Source organism: Zingiber officinale, chromosome 5B, assembly GCF_018446385.1.
Source record: "Zingiber officinale cultivar Zhangliang chromosome 5B, Zo_v1.1, whole genome shotgun sequence".
Taxonomy (NCBI): Eukaryota; Viridiplantae; Streptophyta; class Magnoliopsida; order Zingiberales; family Zingiberaceae; genus Zingiber; species Zingiber officinale.
In genome coordinates, this window is record NC_055995.1 from 24,152,401 (window position 1) to 24,172,061 (window position 19,661).

The 19,661-nt window shown below is 43.7% G+C and overlaps 2 protein-coding genes across 2 annotated transcripts; both read right to left on the reverse strand.

Annotated features, from left to right (window-relative positions):
• Positions 1–1,612: 1,612 nt before the first annotated feature.
• LOC121986570 (protein NEDD1-like) lies at positions 1,613–3,732 on the reverse strand. Its single transcript, XM_042540533.1, has 5 exons — positions 3,559–3,732; positions 2,377–2,634; positions 2,176–2,280; positions 2,003–2,068; positions 1,613–1,861 (listed from the first exon to the last, which is right to left on the reverse strand). Exons 1-5 carry the CDS (start codon positions 3,730–3,732, stop codon positions 1,613–1,615), a joined length of 852 nt encoding a protein of 283 aa, XP_042396467.1.
• Positions 3,733–3,861: 129 nt separating this feature from the next.
• On the reverse strand, positions 3,862–4,750 carry LOC121986571. Its single transcript, XM_042540534.1, has 4 exons — positions 4,553–4,750; positions 4,196–4,465; positions 4,023–4,100; positions 3,862–3,924 (listed from the first exon to the last, which is right to left on the reverse strand). Exons 1-4 carry the CDS (start codon positions 4,748–4,750, stop codon positions 3,877–3,879), a joined length of 594 nt encoding a protein of 197 aa, XP_042396468.1. The 3' UTR covers positions 3,862–3,876.
• Positions 4,751–19,661: the final 14,911 nt, after the last annotated feature.

A 19,661-nucleotide genomic window follows, 5' to 3' on the forward strand; every position in this document is an offset into this window, starting at 1 on the left:
TATCACTTAACGACATCGTTTCATCAACGGTGTAAAACCGATGTATAATGTATATTTTTTTAACATCACAAATTTAATTTCCGAAACAATGAAAAACCGACAATAATAAAAAAATACACAAATATTCACAAATTATACAAATATTCTTCATTCAACAATATCCATAAAATACACAAATATTTACAAATTATATAAATAATCTTCTTACAACAGTATCCATAAAATACCCAAACATTCTTTTTACATCAAAAGCTAGCTAATAGATATCAACATCAAGGTAGAACATTCTTTTAACAACACATCAAGGTAGAACCGCACTTCAAATGTAATCTAGCATGCATTCAGCCCACTCAAACCGCACTTCATCAATTTCAACTATGGAGTACTTGAGATTTGTAAACTGTAAAAACACATAAATAATATATTAGTAGGCATCATACAACAACTTACTAGGCATGATAATGGTTGAACAAAAAAATATGACTACACAACAAATCCAGTGAAGCATAGAAGAGCAAAGCTACCTCTGATGAAGCTTATAATTGCAGGGAGCAGTGTTGTCATTTTTAGTCAACTTCTATAAAATCTTCTACCATTATTGAATGTATGTTTGTAGGACATAAACAATGTTTGTAGGTTCAAGCTGAAATAAATAAATGCTTAGGACATATTTGAAGGAAAACATCAAATAGCAAAAGATGAGATTATACTATGTATAGCCAGCCGTGGTTATATTTCTTCAAATTTATTAACATATAAAGCAGTGGTATTCAAATTGTTCACACATGCTATTAGTCTGCCAAGAACATCATCAAATTTTAGTAATTCTTTTGCAACTTTAACAGAAGCATCAATTGCTTTAGAACTCAGTTGTATTTTTCCTTCTCATGAATACATCAAGTAAATTAGTTGTGTTTTAGAACTGTGGGAAACAACACCCAAGGTGAGACATGCATAAGACTTACAGAAAAGACATACTGTGGTTGCAGAGCAATCATCTAGTAGAAATCAATTCACTAACAATTATTGAATTGAATCAGAGATGTAAACCAAAGACACGCAGGTCACTCTAGAATAATCATTAACAGTGGTTGAACTGAAGAAAAGATGTAAACCAGAGAGACGGGGAAAAAATGATTTCTTTATTTATTAAACTTTTGATGAATACCCAAAATCACAGTGAAAACACTTCTTTAAATATCACAGAAATATATTGTATCGGTTCTCACTTATAATTTGTTTCACAAGGCTAATCAAGCATCATAATAGGTATCAATAAACTAGCACAGATGTAATTTTCAATCAATCTTTATTTAAAAAGATAGATTTTTTTTATCTATGTGCACTGCCTGTGATCTAATAATCTAAAACCCAAACGTGTGATTTTCTCAGATTACTTGATGAAATTGAATCTAAATTTGTCATATGAGATCAAATAAACTAATAAAAACCTTTGCAGCATCTATATGCTTGCATGTTCTGCATGACCTGACAGGATTGTTTAGCATAAAAAGAACAAACATGACTATGAAAGGCATGCTATCATCAGCATATAAATAGACTATTTAATGAAGCAGTGAAAAAAAGAATCAAGATGACTATGAAATACATGCTATTCTTGGCAGATAAGATATCTTACCTCTGAACTACTGTATGCACGAAGAACTGTGAAAGGTTGAGGTTTCCCTCGAACATCATAGAATACTACACGTCCATTATTTGTCCCAGCAGCCAATAGATTACCATCATCACAGTATGCCAGCGATGAGAAGGGTGCCTCAAAAGGCATGCAATATGAGGGTCTTTTTGTTCCAGAATCAAACATATACAACTTTTTATCAAGACCAACTGTAACAATAATCTACAGGGAAAACAAGTCAGGATATAATGGCCATTGATTTTCTATAGAACAAGCACCTCCCATCCAACAAAACTAGCCAAACCATGTATAATTATCCACCAGAAATCCAAATCATTTAATAGATTCCTAGGAAGATAATACCTTGTCACTTGATGGAGAGAAGCAAATACCAGTTGTTGGGGCAGAATGCTGTTTCAACCAAGAAACCTGACACCAAGAGCCAGAGTGAATGGAGATCAATTTTTTAGTGAATGCAGGGAACAAATACAATTTCTCCTTCATTTTAGCAGATTAAGAAATATTATTTTACTAACCTTTGGTCTGCGACCAGTTGTATCCCAAATATGAACAGATCCATCATCCCCAGCTGTTGACAAAAGATGTCGACTAAATCGAGAATAATCAAGTACTCTTAGTACCTGAAATCGCATCACCGATACAGATTCATGTTAAACCAAAAAAGATGTTAGTAGAGCGAAAGTTTGGAATTTTCAAAATATTTGACAGCCAATAACCTGCCCATTTGGATCCTTGAGTTCAGCCCGTGTTCCGGAAGCAAGATAATGAAGTATGAGATCCCCCTTCTCGTTGATGGATGCTAAATGTTCATCTTTGCAGTTGTACATTACACCTGTAATTGTGTCAATATGACCACTCAACCGTTTGATGCACCTTTTCCTCTGCAGGTCCCATATTTTGACAATATGCCCACTTCCTCCAGAGCAAAGATATCTAGAACTTTTATTACTAAAGCTGATACAATTTATGGATTCCTACAAAATAGAGAAAAGTAAAAAAATCTTTAAAATGTTTGATATATTATGCACTCATAATTACACAGATAAGAAGTGTTTTTATTACTTAAACCCATGGCCATATTGTCATTTAGGTCCTGTTAGGCATCAATCAGAATCGGTAAGCTTACTAAAAAAATACAGGTATAGTCACCCAGACTGCGAGTATGCACTAATTTGTCCCTAATCACAACAAGGGGAAACAAGGCTCAGGAGCGGTACTTAGCATTACAATGAAACATACAAAAATAACGTAAAGGATTCATATTATTACAATTGCAAATATCGAAACACGGCACAGTCATAAAATTTCTCTTAATTTTTACCATCAAGTGAAAACTTGCAGAATAATCAAGCTGTACTCATTCTATGTTTACAAGCAACATTTTCCATGCTCTGCACTCAAACGCAAAGAAAAAAAAACTACCTGGAAAAGGAGAAAATCTAGCTTTTAAGTCTCTTATTTCTTCAATGTGTAACATCAGAATAAGCAATTTTTGCAAAGTCATCAACTGTAAAAGTCAAAGTCAGACTTTGCTATATTGGCAGACATTGCTGTACAATTAGATGAAAAGAAATAACCTACCTAGCAAAAGAGATATGCTAGCTATTTTCTTCTTATTTGTTCAACATGTATGCTAAAATTCATAAGGGAGTCAAACGAACAATCACCATTGTTCGAAGAAAATATTGATGGAAGAAAATACCCAGACACAACATAGCAAGAAGGTGGCAATTTCTATCGTGCCAACAGTTCCAGTGCTTTTCTTCCAAGAGAGACAGAGAGACAGGGGGAAAAAAATGCAGGCAATGATTTGAATGGCATCCGGGCATCTGTAAATTTCCAGAAAACCAGATGTATTGATCACAATAGAAGAAATTAATGAGCAAACAATGAGCTACCTCAATGTCATCAGCAAGGTCGCTGTCGTGAGAAGGAAAGGATCCCATACTTTGGCCATTTTTATTCCAAAGTGATATCTTTTTATCGTCACCAGCACTAGCAACCACTAGGTCTGCACGAACATAAAGATTAACCTTTAGTAAGATTTTTCCACCGTAAAAGTCAGCCACCATCCGCTGGATTAACAAAATTAACTAAGTTATACAAGATACAAAATAAATTTGAATGATGAGTCATGGGAAAATTAAATTCTGACGGAAAAATTCCAATTCGATCATAATCAATGATAGCAATTAGTATTACCTCTCCCTTTTGCTTCATTCTGAATCACTCTCCATGGACATGGCCTTTAATCCTCTTCTCCTCTGCGAATTATGGAACAGGAAACAAAAGAACATGAGATGTGAATGGGATGCAGGAACGAGACGAGCAAATTAGTCGAAGGTAGAGAGAGAATTTCTACCTTTCTTGATCCCTTCTTCTCCCTGACTACATACCTCTCCTGTGAGAGATCTGACAGCCATGCTCCAGGACTCACCAACTAGATCGAGTTTGTCAAAGAAATTAGAGGAAAAAATTAGTTTTTTCGACTGTTTGATCTTAAAAATCGGATTTTTGGAGGGAATGGAAGCGTACGAGTATGCATTTTTGGACGAATTTGGATCTCTTCTTGGGTCGCTGCGGCAGCTTGCACCCCTTCATCACCATGAAGTCCTCCTCCTTCTCCTTGTTCGACAGTGAAACGAAGAATCGAGGTAGAGAGGCTGCCGAGGCTCTTTCGTCGGCGTTCTCGCCCTCGCATACCAACGCCGCCGATCCCCTGGTCGTGTAGCAACGATCATCCTTATCCGGCGACGACGAGACAGATCGGGAGTTATGGTTCTCGCTCCCGACCGATTCCAACCTCTTGTGGATAAATCCGAGCAGTGGTTACTTCCATATCTCACCGCCGACACCTCAAACTAGATCAAACCCTAACTTTTCCGGATCAACCTCCGATCTATTACCTGAGGGGATAAAGAGGCGGGTGCAGGGGGGACTCTTGATCTGCGATGCAGCGGACATTTCGAGACGTGATTCCCCTCCGGACGCCAGATTTTGCGGCGGATCCTTTGTCCCTGACCTTGATGCGGCGGAGGCGCTTGCGGCACCCCCATTGCAGAGTGATGCGAGGACCGTTGCAGAGCCCATCGCGGCGGAGGAGAGATTGTTTTTGTTTTTTCCTCCTCCTCCTTCTTCTTCTTCTTCTTCTTCTTCTTTCAAACAGGTAAAGGAAAGTGCTGCAAAATCTAAACTCGAGAGTAAAGAAGCATACATAGAAAGCAACCACCACTCCAGCCACGTAATCGGAGGGCAGTTTAATGGAGGCACTAAAGAATCCATGGAGGTAGAGATCTTGCGACGCAAATGCAGCACCTGATCACAGAACAAGGTAGGTTCAAAGATGCCCCTTTCTTTTTTTAAAAAAAATCTTTAAACAGAACCTATTCGTTGGTCGAGGGAGAGGTGGACAGCCCGCCCGTCGCTGTGAAGCATGAGGTTGGAGTCTTCGAACAGTTGGGTGTAGCCTTCCTCAAAGGAGATAGTGGCGAGGTTGGGCAACTCCGAGAGGAAAGCAGCCTCATGGGAAGGGAGCAGAACCGAACACAAAAACAGGAGGAAGTAGAAAGGAAAAGATAAAGTATGGACTACCAGAATGCGAAGAAGGCCTCCTCTTCTCAACCAAATGGAGGAGTTGGAGGAGATGCGGTGTGGTTGGATGGAGAAGCAAGTTCGTCGTGTCTTGATTCTGATCGGGAAAGGATCTAGGAAGGGGGAAGAGGGAGATGAGGCTGAGAGAGATGGTCGGAGGTTTAGGCTTAGGCTGAGAGAGATGTCTCGGTTTAGGTTTACGCTAGAGAGATGGTCGCGCGGAGGAAGGGGCGGGATAAAGATTTAGGTTTGGAGGGAACTTCACAGTGTGCAGATTTTGGCTTGTGGGGAAATTAAAATATTTTATTTGGTTCATTAACATCGGATTTTAAAAATCGATGTTAAAATTGGTGTCTATTAACGAAAAAAAGGGTGCTCATAGACATCGCATAAAAAACCGATGTCTATGAGCTAAAATCTGCGGTCATAGACACCGATTTTTAGAAAAACCGGTGTAAAATACTCAAAGACATCGGTTTTAGCCTAAAACCGTTGTTGTTCCACTGATGTCTATGAGATATTTTGTTGTAGTGCCGGGAGCTCTCGGGTCCGCTAAACCTTTAGACCGCTTAAGTAACCAGTTGAACCCAGCAGGGCCGTGCTGAAAGAAAGGGGAATCAATTATATTTATATTTAAGTTGGGCCGAGTTACCCACTTAATATAAATAGAAAGTTTAAGTGGGGTTTGGTTTATTTTTGTTTGGTTCGGCAACTTCTCCTCCCTTCCAACCCTCACCGCCGACGCCCCTTCTCCCTCCTCTTTCTCTCTCGGCGCACCAAACCTAGGGCCGCAGGGACATCTTCCGGCAGCGGCTCCAACACTAGGACGCTCCCCTCCGCGAGAGGAACGTGTTGGCGCAAGAAGACTATCGAAAGGATCGTCTTCTACGGAAACCTAGCGACTAGAACCGTAAGGAAACTAGCGTACGAGGTAAGAAACCCCTCACCTGCAGTATAAGTAGCTTTTCGTACGATTGAATGTTTTTAAATTAGCTATATGTAGATTTTTCGACGCATAGGGTGTATTTAACCCTCCTTTTCAGGTTTAGGGATCTAGTTGAGCACCTCTAGATGGGCCAGACACGTTTTCTCCTTTCAGTTGGAGATTCTAGACGTTGTCGGGTGCCTAGAGGTGGTCTCCCTAATAGAGAGGAGAGTTGGAGCACACCAAGTGTTCGATAAAATGCTTAGCTCAGTAAAATGCTACAGTAGACATTTCTAATAGCTCAGTAAATGCAATAGAAGCATTTAAATAGTTTAGTTAGTGTTGCTACAGCTTATATGGGGCTACGGTCCAATGGGTGGGCACCCACAGTCGCCTCTAGGTTCAGATAACCTAGTAAAAGCAAGATAAATTAATTAGCTATGATTCAGTATTTTATTTTCAGTAGAGGCACTGTACAGGATTAGATATCCATTGGGCTGGGCTCCCATAGTTGGTCCCTAGGTTTAGATAACCTAGTAAACTCTACTAAATGCGGGACTTGCAAGCCCGGGTCTAGCTAGGGATGCGCGCACAGCAAGTACAGTTGCCGGGCCCAAACAGCAGCATGATTACTATTTTCACTTATTATGATAATAGCTTTCAAACTCGTAATCTAGTTATGTGAATAAAGTTTTAGCTCAGTTTTAGTTTCAGTTTCAGTTTAGTTCTCCTAGTTGATACCATGAGATAGCTCCATGCTTAGATTTTATTATGCATGCCATGTTTCAGTATTTATGCCATGTAACTTCAGTATGCCATGCTTTAACAAATTCAGTGCATGTTTTTAAATAGCATTCTTTAAAAACATGTTTGCATCGTTGCATGTTTTAGTGAGGTAGTTGGTTTCTTACTAAGCTTAAAGCTTACAGATACCATTTTCCCTTATACTGCAGATAAAGGTAAAGGGAAGATGGATTAGCAGAGGAAGCTGGAGGTCAATGCAGAGATGGTGTGTGTGGCAGGAACCTGGAACGAAGATCCTTAGGGAGTTTAGCAAATTAAGAACTTAGTTTCTTTTCTTAAGATACCTTTATGCATTTCTAGTGGCTTAAATGCTATAAATTAATAAACCTCGCACTACATCATGTTAGAATGCTAGTTGATAGATATTAGAACGTTTTCCATGCATTATATAATTGTTGTGTGAGATTTTGACACGAACAAGTGCTGAAATCAGGGGTTCTGATTCAAAATCAGAAACCCAGATCGATCTACAGATCGATCAGAATTGGGTTGTGCCACTGGATCGGTCAGCTGACCGATCCAGATGGCAAGCAGAGTTAGCGTCTGTTATGGATCGGTCACCGACCGATCCGATGCGTAACAGAGTATAAGCTCACCGATCCGTCAGCGACCGATCGATCGCTGAGTTATCGATCTCACCGACCGATCGTGTACTCTAGATCGGCCAGACCGATCCACCGCATACGTAGCAATATAGCTTATGGATCGGTCAGCCAGATCCAGAGTTTTCTCCGTGCCGGTATCAAGCTGGATCGATCACTGGATCGATCCGACAGCCCAATCGATTCATGGATCGATTGAAATGCCTGATTACAGCTAGCAGGACATCCGAGAGGCATAGATTATCTTCCCTAGCATGTGTACAACTCTTAGGTAAACCTAGAATATTAAGTTCAGATTTTACAGTAATCAGTTTAGTAAAATTTTAATCAATCCATATTTCCGCAATAGTAATTTAGCACAGCATAATATAGCGATCGGCCTCACAGCCTAGTCAGTAGAAGGCGGGTCATTACAGAGTGGTATCAGAGCAGTGTTCCATACTTCCTACACACACATCAGCATTGTACCTGCAGCTTCCAAGTAAGAATACCTCTCACTTTGTATGTTTATTGCTTTTCTGTTATGGATAACTAAAGCATGATTGTTTATGATAGTAGTTAACATGATAACAATAGTTTCTCTATTATGTTTGTGTTAGTCATGTATGGCCTGCATGTCTTTATAAATGGCACGAGGATGCCCAGCTAGAAGGGCACCAGCCACTGAGCCCCAGCATGAGGCAGGCAGTTCAGTGCCTCCCCCAGACCTTACAGCACTAGTGGCTCAGTTACAGCAGCAGCTAGCTGAACAACAACAGGAAATAGCCACCTTAAAGGCTAGTCAGCAGAACACTCCCACTGTCACCCCCGGAGCCTAACTTAGCGACACCAGTGGTCTTAGAGGTTCCACCAGTCCAGCCTACGGCACCAGTAGCCCCAGCAGCAGGAACGCAGAGAGAAGCCTATCTAATCCAGTGGCAGCGAGTCAAGCCAGAGAATTTCTCAGGCAGCAATGAACCATGGGATGCTCAGGCATGGTTCAAAACACTGGAAAGTACGTTGGAGCTTCTGGACTGGCCAGAACATGAGAAGGTGAAGTGCGCCTCCTTCTGTCTGATAGGAGATGCACGTATGTGGTGGGAGAGAATCATAGCGAAGCGCCCAGTGAACCAGATGACATGGGCTGACTTCGAGAAGGAATTCTTTGAGGAGTTCTTTCACATGCGGGTCACCAACCGTCACTACGACTAGTTCACTGAGTTTCGTCAGGGCAACCTATCAGTTGAGGAAGCCGTGAAGAAATTCAACAGGTTGGCTCGTCTATGCCCTGAATTAGTCAGCACAGAAAGGGAATGAATCCGGTTGATGCTCAAGATGCTGAGGCCGGAAATAGCAATGAACGTGGCTGGTGGCGTTAATAGGCCACAAACCACAGAAGAATTAGTGAGCAGTGCTCTAATCACTGAGCATTACCAGAATAGCATCAAGCAGCAGAAGCAAGTCCTCTCAGAAGCTAAAGGTCAAGGAGGCTCAGGCACTTAGAAACAGCAGGGCCACAGCTCCCACGGCTCTAACTGGAAAGGGAACTCCAGCAACAAGCGCAATCCAGGGAGTTACCCAAAAGGAGGACCAGCCAGCAAGCAACCCAGTTATCCAAAGTGTGCTACTTGTGGGAAATTCCATCCTGGAGTTTGTCGTAAGGGTACACGAGGATGCTTTGAATACGGACAGGAAGGGCATATGGCCAAGCAGTGTCCAAACAAGATCAGTCTTCCTCGGCCCACACCGATTCGGATATGGAGGCCACCTCAATTACATCGATGCAGCCACTTTAGATGGTCCACATATCAGCCAGGGTAGAAGCCCTCCAGCCACGACCAATGCGAGGATCTACTCACTCACCAGAGAGGACGCAGAAATGCCTCAACAGTTATTTGCAGTCGATTAGTATTTTACAAAAGTACAACCGTCTTATTCGACATCGGGCAACCCATTCATACATATCCAGGGCATTTGCTGAGTTAGCAGTACCTCCAGAGGTACTCGGTAGCAGCTTCTTACGACGTTACCCTCGGGAGAAATTATGGCGTCTACGCGGCTCGAGCAAGGATGTCGGTCACTATAGCGACATGAGAGCTCTTTGGCGATCGATAGTGATTAATATGACCACTCACGACGTCATCTTGGGATGGACTTCTTGATCAAATACGGTGCCTCCATCTAGTGCCGTGAACAGAAAGTCATATTCCAACTTGAAGCGGAAGCACGAAATTGGAGAACCCGGAGAAAGGCCAAGAATTTCTCTCAGCTATGAAGGCAGAGGTTGATGGATTCGGGATGTACGGGGTTCTTAGCACACGTAGTCAGCACCAGTCAGACAAGGACCAACAGCTAGCAGAGGTCCGAGTCGTATGTGACTACCAAGCAGTCTTCCCTAAAGAGTTACCAGGCCTAGCACCGGGGAGATCGAATTTGAGATAGAGCTCATTCCGGTACAAATCCTATTTCCAAAGCACCACCGCATGGCTCCAGCAGAATCGAAGGAACTTCATGAGCAACTCAGGAGCCGCTTGACAAGGGCTTCATCTGTCCTAGTCACTCACCATGGGGAGCACTGTATTGTTCGTGAAGAAGAAAGACGGAGCAATGCTAATATAGACTACCGGGCACTGAACCAAGTCACAATCAAGAACAGGTATCCTCTTCCCAGAATAGATGACCTATTTGATCAGCTAAAGGGAGCAGTAGTGTTCTCTAAAATAGACCTCAGATCAGGTTATCATCAGGTGAAAGTTAAAGAAGGGGATATACCCAAGACAACATTCAGGACTAGATACGGACATTACGAGTTCATAGTCATGCCCTTTGGCGTGACAAATGCTCCAGCTACTTTCATGGACCTCATGAACAGAGTATTCAGGGACTACCTATTTAGGTTCGTTATCGTGTTCATCGATGACATCCTTATCTATTCCAGAACTCAGGAAGAACACGTAGAGCACCTGAAAACAGTATTGCAGACCCTTCAGCAGAATCAGTTGTACGCCAAGTTCACCAAATGTGAATTTTGGCTAGATCAGGTGTCCTTCCTGGGTCACATCATCTCAAAGGATGGTATCATGGTAGATCCCAGTAAAATAGAAGCAGTGAATAACTGGAAAAGACCCAAGAACGCCAGCGAGGTCAGAAGCTTTTTGGGATTAGCAGGTTACTACAGGAAATTCGTAGAGGGCTTCTCTAGGATAGCCTCCCCACTGACAGCTCTTACCATAAAGAACAGAAAATTTCAGTGGACAGAGGACTGTGAGAACAGTTTCAGCGAGCTGAAGAGGAGATTGACCAGTGCACCTATTCTGACTCTACCAGAAAATACAGACAGCTATGATATATATAGCGATGCCTCTAAATTGGGACTAGGAGCAGTACTGATGCAAAATGGCAAGGTGATCGCCTATGCCTCCAGACAACTCAAGGACTATGAGAGGAACTACCCTACTCATGACCTTGAGCTTGCAGCGGTGGTGTTCGCTCTCAAAATTTGGAGACATTACTTGTATGGAGCTCAGTGCAGAGTGTATACGGATCATCAGAGTCTGAAGTACTTCTTCACTCAGAAGGATCTGAATATGCGATAGCGCAGATGGCTAGAGCTAGTCAAGGACTACGATATAGACATCCTCTACCACCCAGGGAAAGCCAATAGGGTAGCAGATGCACTTAGCAGGAAGTCCAGTGCTACCTTATTATCTCTAGCAGTCATGTCACCACCCCTACAGAAAGAGATCACAGATTTCGGTCTCGAACTCATTGTCGGACAGCTCTCTACTATGACCTTAGAGTCGACCTTGCTTGGTGACATCCTAACAGCTCAGGAACAGGATCCTGAAATTCAGAAAATTAAGCAAGGATTAGCAGGAACAGAAAGCGGAGAGTTCAGAGTGTCAGGTAGCGGGGTGTTGTATTTTGGCGACAGATTATGTGTTCCAGATCAGGAGGAACTCAGAAGGAAGATTTCATATGAGGCTCACAAGACTCCCTATGCGATGCATCCAGGCTCCACCAAAATGTACCAGAACTTGAAGAAGCGTTTTTGGTGGCCCGGAATGAAGAGAGACATCGCTCGATATGTCAGCACCTGCCTCACCTGTCAGAGGGTCAAGGCAGAACATCAGAGACCAGGAGGAGTTTTGCAGTCCATTCAGATCCTAGAATGGAAGTGGGAACACATTTCTATGGATTTCATAGTGGGACTACCCAGAACCACGAATGGTTTTGACACCATCTGGGTAATAGTTGACAGGTTAACTAAATCAGCCCACTTCTTAGCTATCAGGATATCCTACTCCATGGAACAGCTAGCTCAGTTGTATCTCAAGGAGATCGTTAGACTACATGGAGTCCCACGAACTATTATTTCAGACAGAGATAGTAGATTCACATCACACTTCTGGGAGTGTGTACAGTCAGCTTTGGGCACGAAGTTAAAGTTTAGCACAGCCTTCCATCCGCAGACAGATGGTCAGACGGAGCGAGTAAATCAGGTACTCGAAGATATGCTCCAAGCATGTGCCCTAGATTACAAGGGAAGTTGGTGCAAATATCTGAGCCTAGCAGAATTTGCATACAACAATAGCTATCAGGCCACTATCGGCATGACACCTTACGAGGCTCTCTATGGGCGGAGGTGTAGATCTCCAATCTGCTGGTATGAGAGTGGTGAACAGAAAGAACTAGAACTTCAGACAGATCTAGTGGCAGATACCACAACAGCTATACAGCAGATCCGCCAGAGGATAGAGACAGCTCAGAGCTGCCAGAAAAGCTATGCTGATATACGGTGCAGACCCTTAGAGTTTTCAGTTGGGGATTCAGTGTTCCTCAGAGTAGCTCCCATGAAGGGAGTAATGCGTTTTGGGAAGAAGGGTAAGCTAAGTCCCCGATATGTGGGACCATACCTTATCAGCAGAAGAGTGGGCAAGGTAGCATATGAGCTACCCCAGGAAATGTCAGCTGTCCACAAAGTATTTCATGTCTCTATGCTGAAGAAGCATACCCCAGATGCCACCCAGGTGATTGAGCCCCAGTCGGTATAGATCCGCGAAGACCTCAGCTATGACAGTCGGCCTATTCAGATAATAGACCGAGTAGTTAAGAAATTGCAGAACAAGGAACTACCATTAGTCAAAGTCATTTGGTAAAATCACACAGCAGAAGAGGCAACATGGGAGACAGAAGCCAGCATGAGACAGAAGTACCCAGAGTTATTCTAAGTTCGAGGATGAACTTTTTATAAGGTATGGGGGATTGTAACACCCGAAAAATTCTCAAAACTATATTAGAAATATTCTATAGTTATTCTGGAATTTTTAGATATTTTTCCGGAATTTTTAGAGTAGCGGAAGTAACAATAATAATTAGAAAAGTAAAATAGCTTAAGCGGGAATCAAACCCGGGACCTCTCGGGTCCGCTAAACCTTTAGACCGCTTAAGTAACCAGTTGAACCTAGCAGGGCCGTGCTGAAAGAAAGGAGAATCAATTATATTTATATTTAAGTTGGGCCGAGTTACCCACTTAATATAAATAGAAAGTTTAAGTGGGGTTTGGTTTATTTTTGTTTGGTTCGGCAACTTCTCCTCCCTTCCAACCCTCACCGCCGATGCCCCTTCTCCCTCCTCTTTCTCTCTCAGCGCACCAAACCTAGGGCCCCAGGGACATCTTCCGGCAGCGGCTCAGACACAAGGACGCTCCCCTCCGCGAGAGGAACGTGTTGGCGCAAGAAGACTATCGAAAGGATCGTCTTCTACAGAAACCTAGCGACTAGAACCGTAAGGAAACTAGCGTACGAGGTAAGAAACCCCTCACCTGCAGTATAAGTAGCTTTTCGTACGATTGAATGTTTTTAAATTAGCTATATGTAGATTTTTCGACGCATAGGGTGTATTTAACCCTCCTTTTCAGGTTTAGGGATCTAGTTGAGCACCTCTAGATGGGCCAGACACGTTTTCTCCTTTCAGTTGGAGATTCTAGACGTTGTCGGGTGCCTAGAGGTGGTCTCCCTAATAGAGAGGAGAGTTGGAGCACACCAAGTGTTCGATAAAATGCTTAGCTCAGTAAAATGCTACAGTAGACATTTCTAATAGCTCAGTAAATGCAATAGAAGCATTTAAATAGTTTAGTTAGTGTTGCTACAGCTTATATGGGGCTACGGTCCAATGGGTGGGCACCCACAGTCGCCTCTAGGTTCAGATAACCTAGTAAAAGCAAGATAAATTAATTAGCTATGATTCAGTATTTTATTTTCAGTAGAGTCACTGTACAGGATTAGATATCTATTGGGCTGGGCTCCCATAGTTGGTCCCTAGGTTTAGATAACCTAGTAAACTCTACTAAATGCGGGACTTGCAAGCCCGGGTCTAGCTAGGGATGCGCGCACAGCAAGTACAGTTGTCGGGCCCAAACAGCAGCATGATTACTATTTTCACTTATTATGATAATAGCTTTCAAACTCGTAATCTAGTTATGTGAATAAAGTTTTAGCTCAGTTTTAGTTTCAGTTTCAGTTTAGTTCTCCTAGTTGATACCATGAGATAGCTCCATGCTTAGATTTTATTATGCATGCCATGTTTCAGTATTTATGCCATGTAACTTCAGTATGCCATGCTTTAACAAATTCAGTGCATGTTTTTAAATAGCATTCTTTAAAAACATGTTTGCATCGTTGCATGTTTTAGTGAGGTAGTTGGTTTCTTACTAAGCTTAAAGCTTACAGATACCATTTTCCCTTATACTGCAGATAAAGGTAAAGGGAAGATGGAATAGCAGAGGAAGCTGGAGGTCAATGCAGAGATGGTGTGTGGCAGGAACCTGGAACGAAGATCCTTAGGGAGTTTAGCAAATTAAGAACTTAGTTTCTTTTCTTAAGATACCTTTATGCATTTCTAGTGGCTTAAATGCTATAAATTAATAAACCTCGCACTACATCATGTTAGAATGCTAGTTGATAGATATTAGAACGTTTTCCATGCATTATATAATTGTTGTGTGAGATTTTGACACGAACAAGTGCTGAAATCGGGGTTCTGATTCAAAATCGAAACCCAGATCGATCTCGATCGATCAGAATTGGGTTATGCCACTGGATCGGTCACCTGATGACCGATCGATAGGATCGGTAGACCGATCGATAGGATCGGTAGACCGATCGATAGGATCGGTAGACCGATCGATAGGATCGGTAGACCGATCGATAGGATCGGTAGACCGATCGACTGGATCGGTAGACCGATCGACTGGATCGGTAGACCGATCGACTGGATCGGTAGACCGATCGACTGGATCGGTAGACCAATCGACTGGATCGGCAGACTGATCGATTGGATCGATAGACCAGACAAATCGATAGATCGATCAGCCTGATTGGTAGATCAAACATTGATGTGTCAGCCAAGTCATCTCGTGTGACATCTGATGTGGATTGGATGAGGCCGAGAATTGTTGACGTGGCACAAGACAAGGACTATACTGATATAGCGATCGGCCCACTGCCTAGTCGGTGAAAGGCGGGTCATTCTGAGTGGTATCGGGCGGTTCCATACTTCCTACACACATCAGCATTGTACTGCAGCTTCCAAGTAAGAATACCTCTCACTTTGTATGTTTATTGCTTTTCTGTTATGGATAACTAAAGCATGATTGTTTATGATAGTAGTTAACATGATAACAATAGTTTCTCTATTATGTTTGTGTTAGTCATGTATGGCCTGCATGTCTTTATAAATGGCACGAGGATGCCCTAGAAGGGCACCGACCACGAGCCCCATGAGGCGGGCGGTTCGGTGCCTCCCTGACTTACAGACACTAGTGGCTCGATTCTGACTAGGTGAACAACAATGAAAATAGCCACCTTAAAGGCTAGTCGTGAGAACACTCCCCGTCACCCCGGCCTAACCGCGACACGGTGGTCTTAGAGGTTCCACCGAAATTCCGACCCTCGGCACGGTAGCCTAGCAGCGAGGGCAGAGAAGCCTATCCGATCCAAAGGCGTGAGTCAAGCGGAGATTTTCTCGGCAAAGAATGAACCATGGGATGCTCGGGCATGGTTCAAAACACTTGGAAAGTACGTTGGAGCTTCGGACTGGCCGGAACATGAGAAGGTGAAGTGCGCCTCCTTATCGATAGGAGATGCACGTATGTGGTGGGAGAGAATCATAGCGGCGCCCAGTGAACCAGATGACATGACTTGAGAAGGAATTCTTTGAGGAGTTCTTTCACATGCGGGTCACCAACCGTCACTACGACTAGTTCACCGAGTTTCGTCGCAACCTATCGCTTGAGGAAGCCGTGAAGAAATTCAACAGGTTGGCCTGCCTATGCCCTGAATTAGTCAGCACAGAAAGGGAATGAATCCGGTTGATGCTCAAGATGCCGAGGCCAGAGCAATGAACGTGGCTGGTGGCGTTAATAGGCCACAAACCACGGAAGAATTAGTGAGCAGTGCTCTAATCACCGAGCATTACCAGAAGCATCAGAAGCAAGTCCTCTCGGAAGCTAAAGGTCAAGGAGGCTCAGGCACTTAGAAACAGCAGGGCCACAGCCCAACTCTAACTGGAAAGGGAACTCCAGCAACAAGCGCAATCCAGGGAGTTACCCAAAAGGAGGACCAGACAGCAAGCAACCCAGTTATCCAAAGTGTGCTACTTGTGGGAAATTCCATCCTGGAGTTTGTCGTAAGGGCACAGGAGGATGCTTTGAATGCGGACAGGATGGGCATATGGCCAAGCAGTGTCCAAACAAGATCAGTCTTCCTCAGCCACAGCCGATTCAGTATGGAGGCCAGCCAGCTCAATTACATCAGATGTAGGCCACTTTAGATGGTCCACATATCAGCCAGGGCATATTAGAAGCCCCTCCAGCTACGACCAATGCGAGGATCTACTCACTCACCAGAGAGGACGCAGCAAATGCCTCAACAGTTGTTACAGGTCAGATTAGTATTTTACAGCAAAGTACAACTGTCTTATTCGATACTGGGGCAACCCATTCATACATATCCAGGGCATTTGCTGAGAAGTTAGAAGTACCTCCAGAGGTACTCAGTAGCCAGTTCCTTACGACGTTACCCTCAGGAGAAATTATGGCGTCTACGCACTGGCTCAGAGCAGTGCCGGTCACTATAGCAGACAGAGAGCTCTTTGGCGATCTGATAGTGATTAATATGACCGACTACGACGTCATCTTCGGGATGGACTTCTTGATCAAATACGGTGCCTCCATCTAGTGCCGTGAACAGAAAGTCATATTCCAACCTGAAGCGAAAGCACAGTTCAAATTCGTCGGAGAACCCAGGAGAAAGGCCAAGAATTTCTCTCAGCTATGAAGGCACAGAGGTTGATGGATTCAGGATGTACGGGGTTCTTAGCACACGTAGTCAGCACCAGTCAGGACAAGGACCAACAGCTAGCAGAGGTCCGAGTCGTATGTGACTACCCAGCAGTCTTCCCTGAAGAGTTACCAGGCCTAGCACCAGACAGGGAGATCGAATTTGAGATAGAGCTCATTCCCGGTACAAATCCTATTTCCAAAGCACCTTACCGCATGGCTCCAGCAGAACTGAAGGAACTTCATGAGCAACTACAGGAGCTGTTTGACAAGGGCTTCATCCGTCCTAGTCACTCACCATGGGAAGCACCTGTATTGTTCGTGAAGAAGAAAGACGGGAGCATGCGCCTGTGTATAGACTACCGGGCACTGAACCAAGTCACAATCAAGAACAGATATCCTCTTCCCAGAATAGATGACCTGTTTGATCAGCTAAAGGGAGCAGTAGTGTTCTCTGAAATAGACCTCAGATCAGGTTATCATCAGGTGAAAGTTAAAGAAGGGGATATACCCAAGACAACATTCAGGACTAGATACGGACATTACGAGTTCATAGTCATGCCCTTTGGCGTGACAAATGCTCCAGCTACTTTCATGGACCTCATGAACAGAGTATTCAGGGACTACCTATTTAGGTTCGTTATCGTGTTCATCGATGACATCCTTATCTATTCCAGAACTCAGGAAGAACACATAGAGCACCTGAAAACAGTATTGCAGACCCTTCAGCAGAATCAGCTGTACGCCAAGTTCACCAAATGTGAATTTTGGCTAGATCAGGTGTCCTTCCTGGGTCACATCATCTCAAAGGATGGTATCATGGTAGATCCCAGTAAAATAGAAGCAATGAATAACTGGAAAAGACCCAAGAACACCAGCGAGGTCAGAAGCTTTTTGGGATTAGCAGGTTACTACAGGAAATTCGTAGAGGACTTCTCTAGGATAGCCTCCCCACTGACAGCTCTTACCATAAAGAACAGAAAATTTCAGTGGACAGAGGACTGTGAGAACAGTTTCAGCGAGCTGAAGAGGAGATTGACCAGTGCACCTATTCTGACTCTACCAGAAAATACAGACAGCTATGATATATATAGCGATGCCTCTAAATTGGGACTAGGAGCAGTACTGATGCAAAATGGCAAGGTGATCGCCTATGCCTCCAGACAACTCAAGGACTATAAGAGGAACTACCCTACTCATGACCTTGAGCTTGCAGCGGTGGTGTTCGCTCTCAAAATTTGGAGACATTACTTGTATGGAGCTCAGTGCAGAGTGTATACGGATCATCAGAGTCTGAAGTACTTCTTCACTCAGAAGGATCTGAATATGCGATAGCGCAGATGGCTAGAGCTAGTCAAGGACTACGATATAGACATCCTCTACCACCCAGGGAAAGCCAATAGGGTAGCAGATGCACTTAGCAGGAAGTCCAGTGCTACCTTATTATCTCTAGCAGTCATGTCACCACCCCTACAGAAAGAGATCACAGATTTCGGTCTCGAACTCATTGTCGGACAGCTCTCTACTATGACCTTAGAGTCGACCTTGCTTGGTGACATCCTAACAGCTCAGGAACAGGATCCCGAAATTCAGAAAATTAAGCAAGGATTAGCAGGAACAGAAGCGGAGAGTTCAGAGTGTCAGCTAGCGGGGTGTTGTAATTTGGCGACAGATTATGTGTTCCAGATCAGGAGGAACTCAGAAGGAAGATTTCAGATGAGGCTCACAAGACTCCCTATGCGATGCATCCAGGCTCCACCAAAATGTACCAGGACTTGAAGAAGCATTTTTGGTGGCCCGGGATGAAGAGAGACATCGCTCGATATGTCAGCACCTGCCTCACCTGTCAGAGGGTCAAGGCAGAACATCAGAGACCAGGAGGAGTTTTGCAGTCCATTCAGATCCTAGAATGGAAGTGGGAACACATTTCTATGGATTTCATAGTGGGACTACCCAGAACCACGAATGGTTTTGACACCATCTGGGTAATAGTTGACAGGTTAACTAAATCAGCCCACTTCTTAGCTATCAGGATATCCTACTCCATGGAACAGCTAGCTCAGTTGTATCTCAAGGAGATCGTTAGACTACATGGAGTCCCACGAACTATTATTTCAGACAGAGATAGTAGATTCACATCACACTTCTGGGAGTGTGTACAGTCAGCTTTGGGCACGAAGTTAAAGTTTAGCACAGCCTTCCATCCGCAGACAGATGGTCAGACGGAGCGAGTAAATCAGGTACTCGAAGATATGCTCCAAGCATGTGCCCTAGATTACAAGGGAAGTTGGTGCAAATATCTGAGCCTAGCAGAATTTGCATACAACAACAGCTATCAGGCCACTATCGGCATGACACCTTACGAGGCTCTCTATGGGCGGAGGTGTAGATCTCCAATCTGCTGGTATGAGAGTGGTGAACAGAAAGAACTAGAGATTCAGACAGATCTAGTGGCAGATACCACAGCAGCTATACAGCAGATCCGCCAGAGGATAGAGACAGCTCAGAGCCGCCAGAAAAGCTATACTGATACACGGCGCAGATCCTTAGAGTTCTCAGTTGGGGATTCAGTGTTCCTCAGAGTAGCTCCCATGAAGGGAGTAATGCGTTTTGGGAAGAAGGGCAAGCTAAGTCCCCGATATGTGGGACCATACCTTATCAGTAGAAGAGTGGGCAAGGTAGAATATGAGTTAGAGCTACCCCAGGAAATGTCAGCTGTCCACAAAGTATTTCATGTCTCTATGCTGAAGAAGCATACCC

Excerpts from the sequence above, each read along its gene's own strand:
- LOC121986571 (XM_042540534.1), bottom strand. The coding sequence starts at position 4,750 with ATGGGCTCTGCAACGGTCCTCGCATCACTCTGCAATGGGGGTGCCGCA. Across the intron at positions 4,101-4,195 it reads TCGTCCAAAAATGCATACTC|TTGGTGAGTCCTGGAGCATG; the intron begins GTACGCTTCCAT and ends AACTCGATCTAG. Across the intron at positions 3,925-4,022 it reads AGAAGAAGGGATCAAGAAAG|AGGAGAAGAGGATTAAAGGC; the intron begins GTAGAAATTCTC and ends CATAATTCGCAG.
- LOC121986570 (XM_042540533.1), bottom strand. The coding sequence starts at position 3,732 with ATGGTGGCTGACTTTTACGGTGGAAAAATCTTACTAAAGGTTAATCTT. Across the intron at positions 2,635-3,558 it reads ACCTTGCTGATGACATTGAG|GAATCCATAAATTGTATCAG; the intron begins GTAGCTCATTGT and ends TCTATTTTGTAG. Across the intron at positions 1,862-2,002 it reads TCTCTCCATCAAGTGACAAG|ATTATTGTTACAGTTGGTCT; the intron begins GTATTATCTTCC and ends TTTTCCCTGTAG.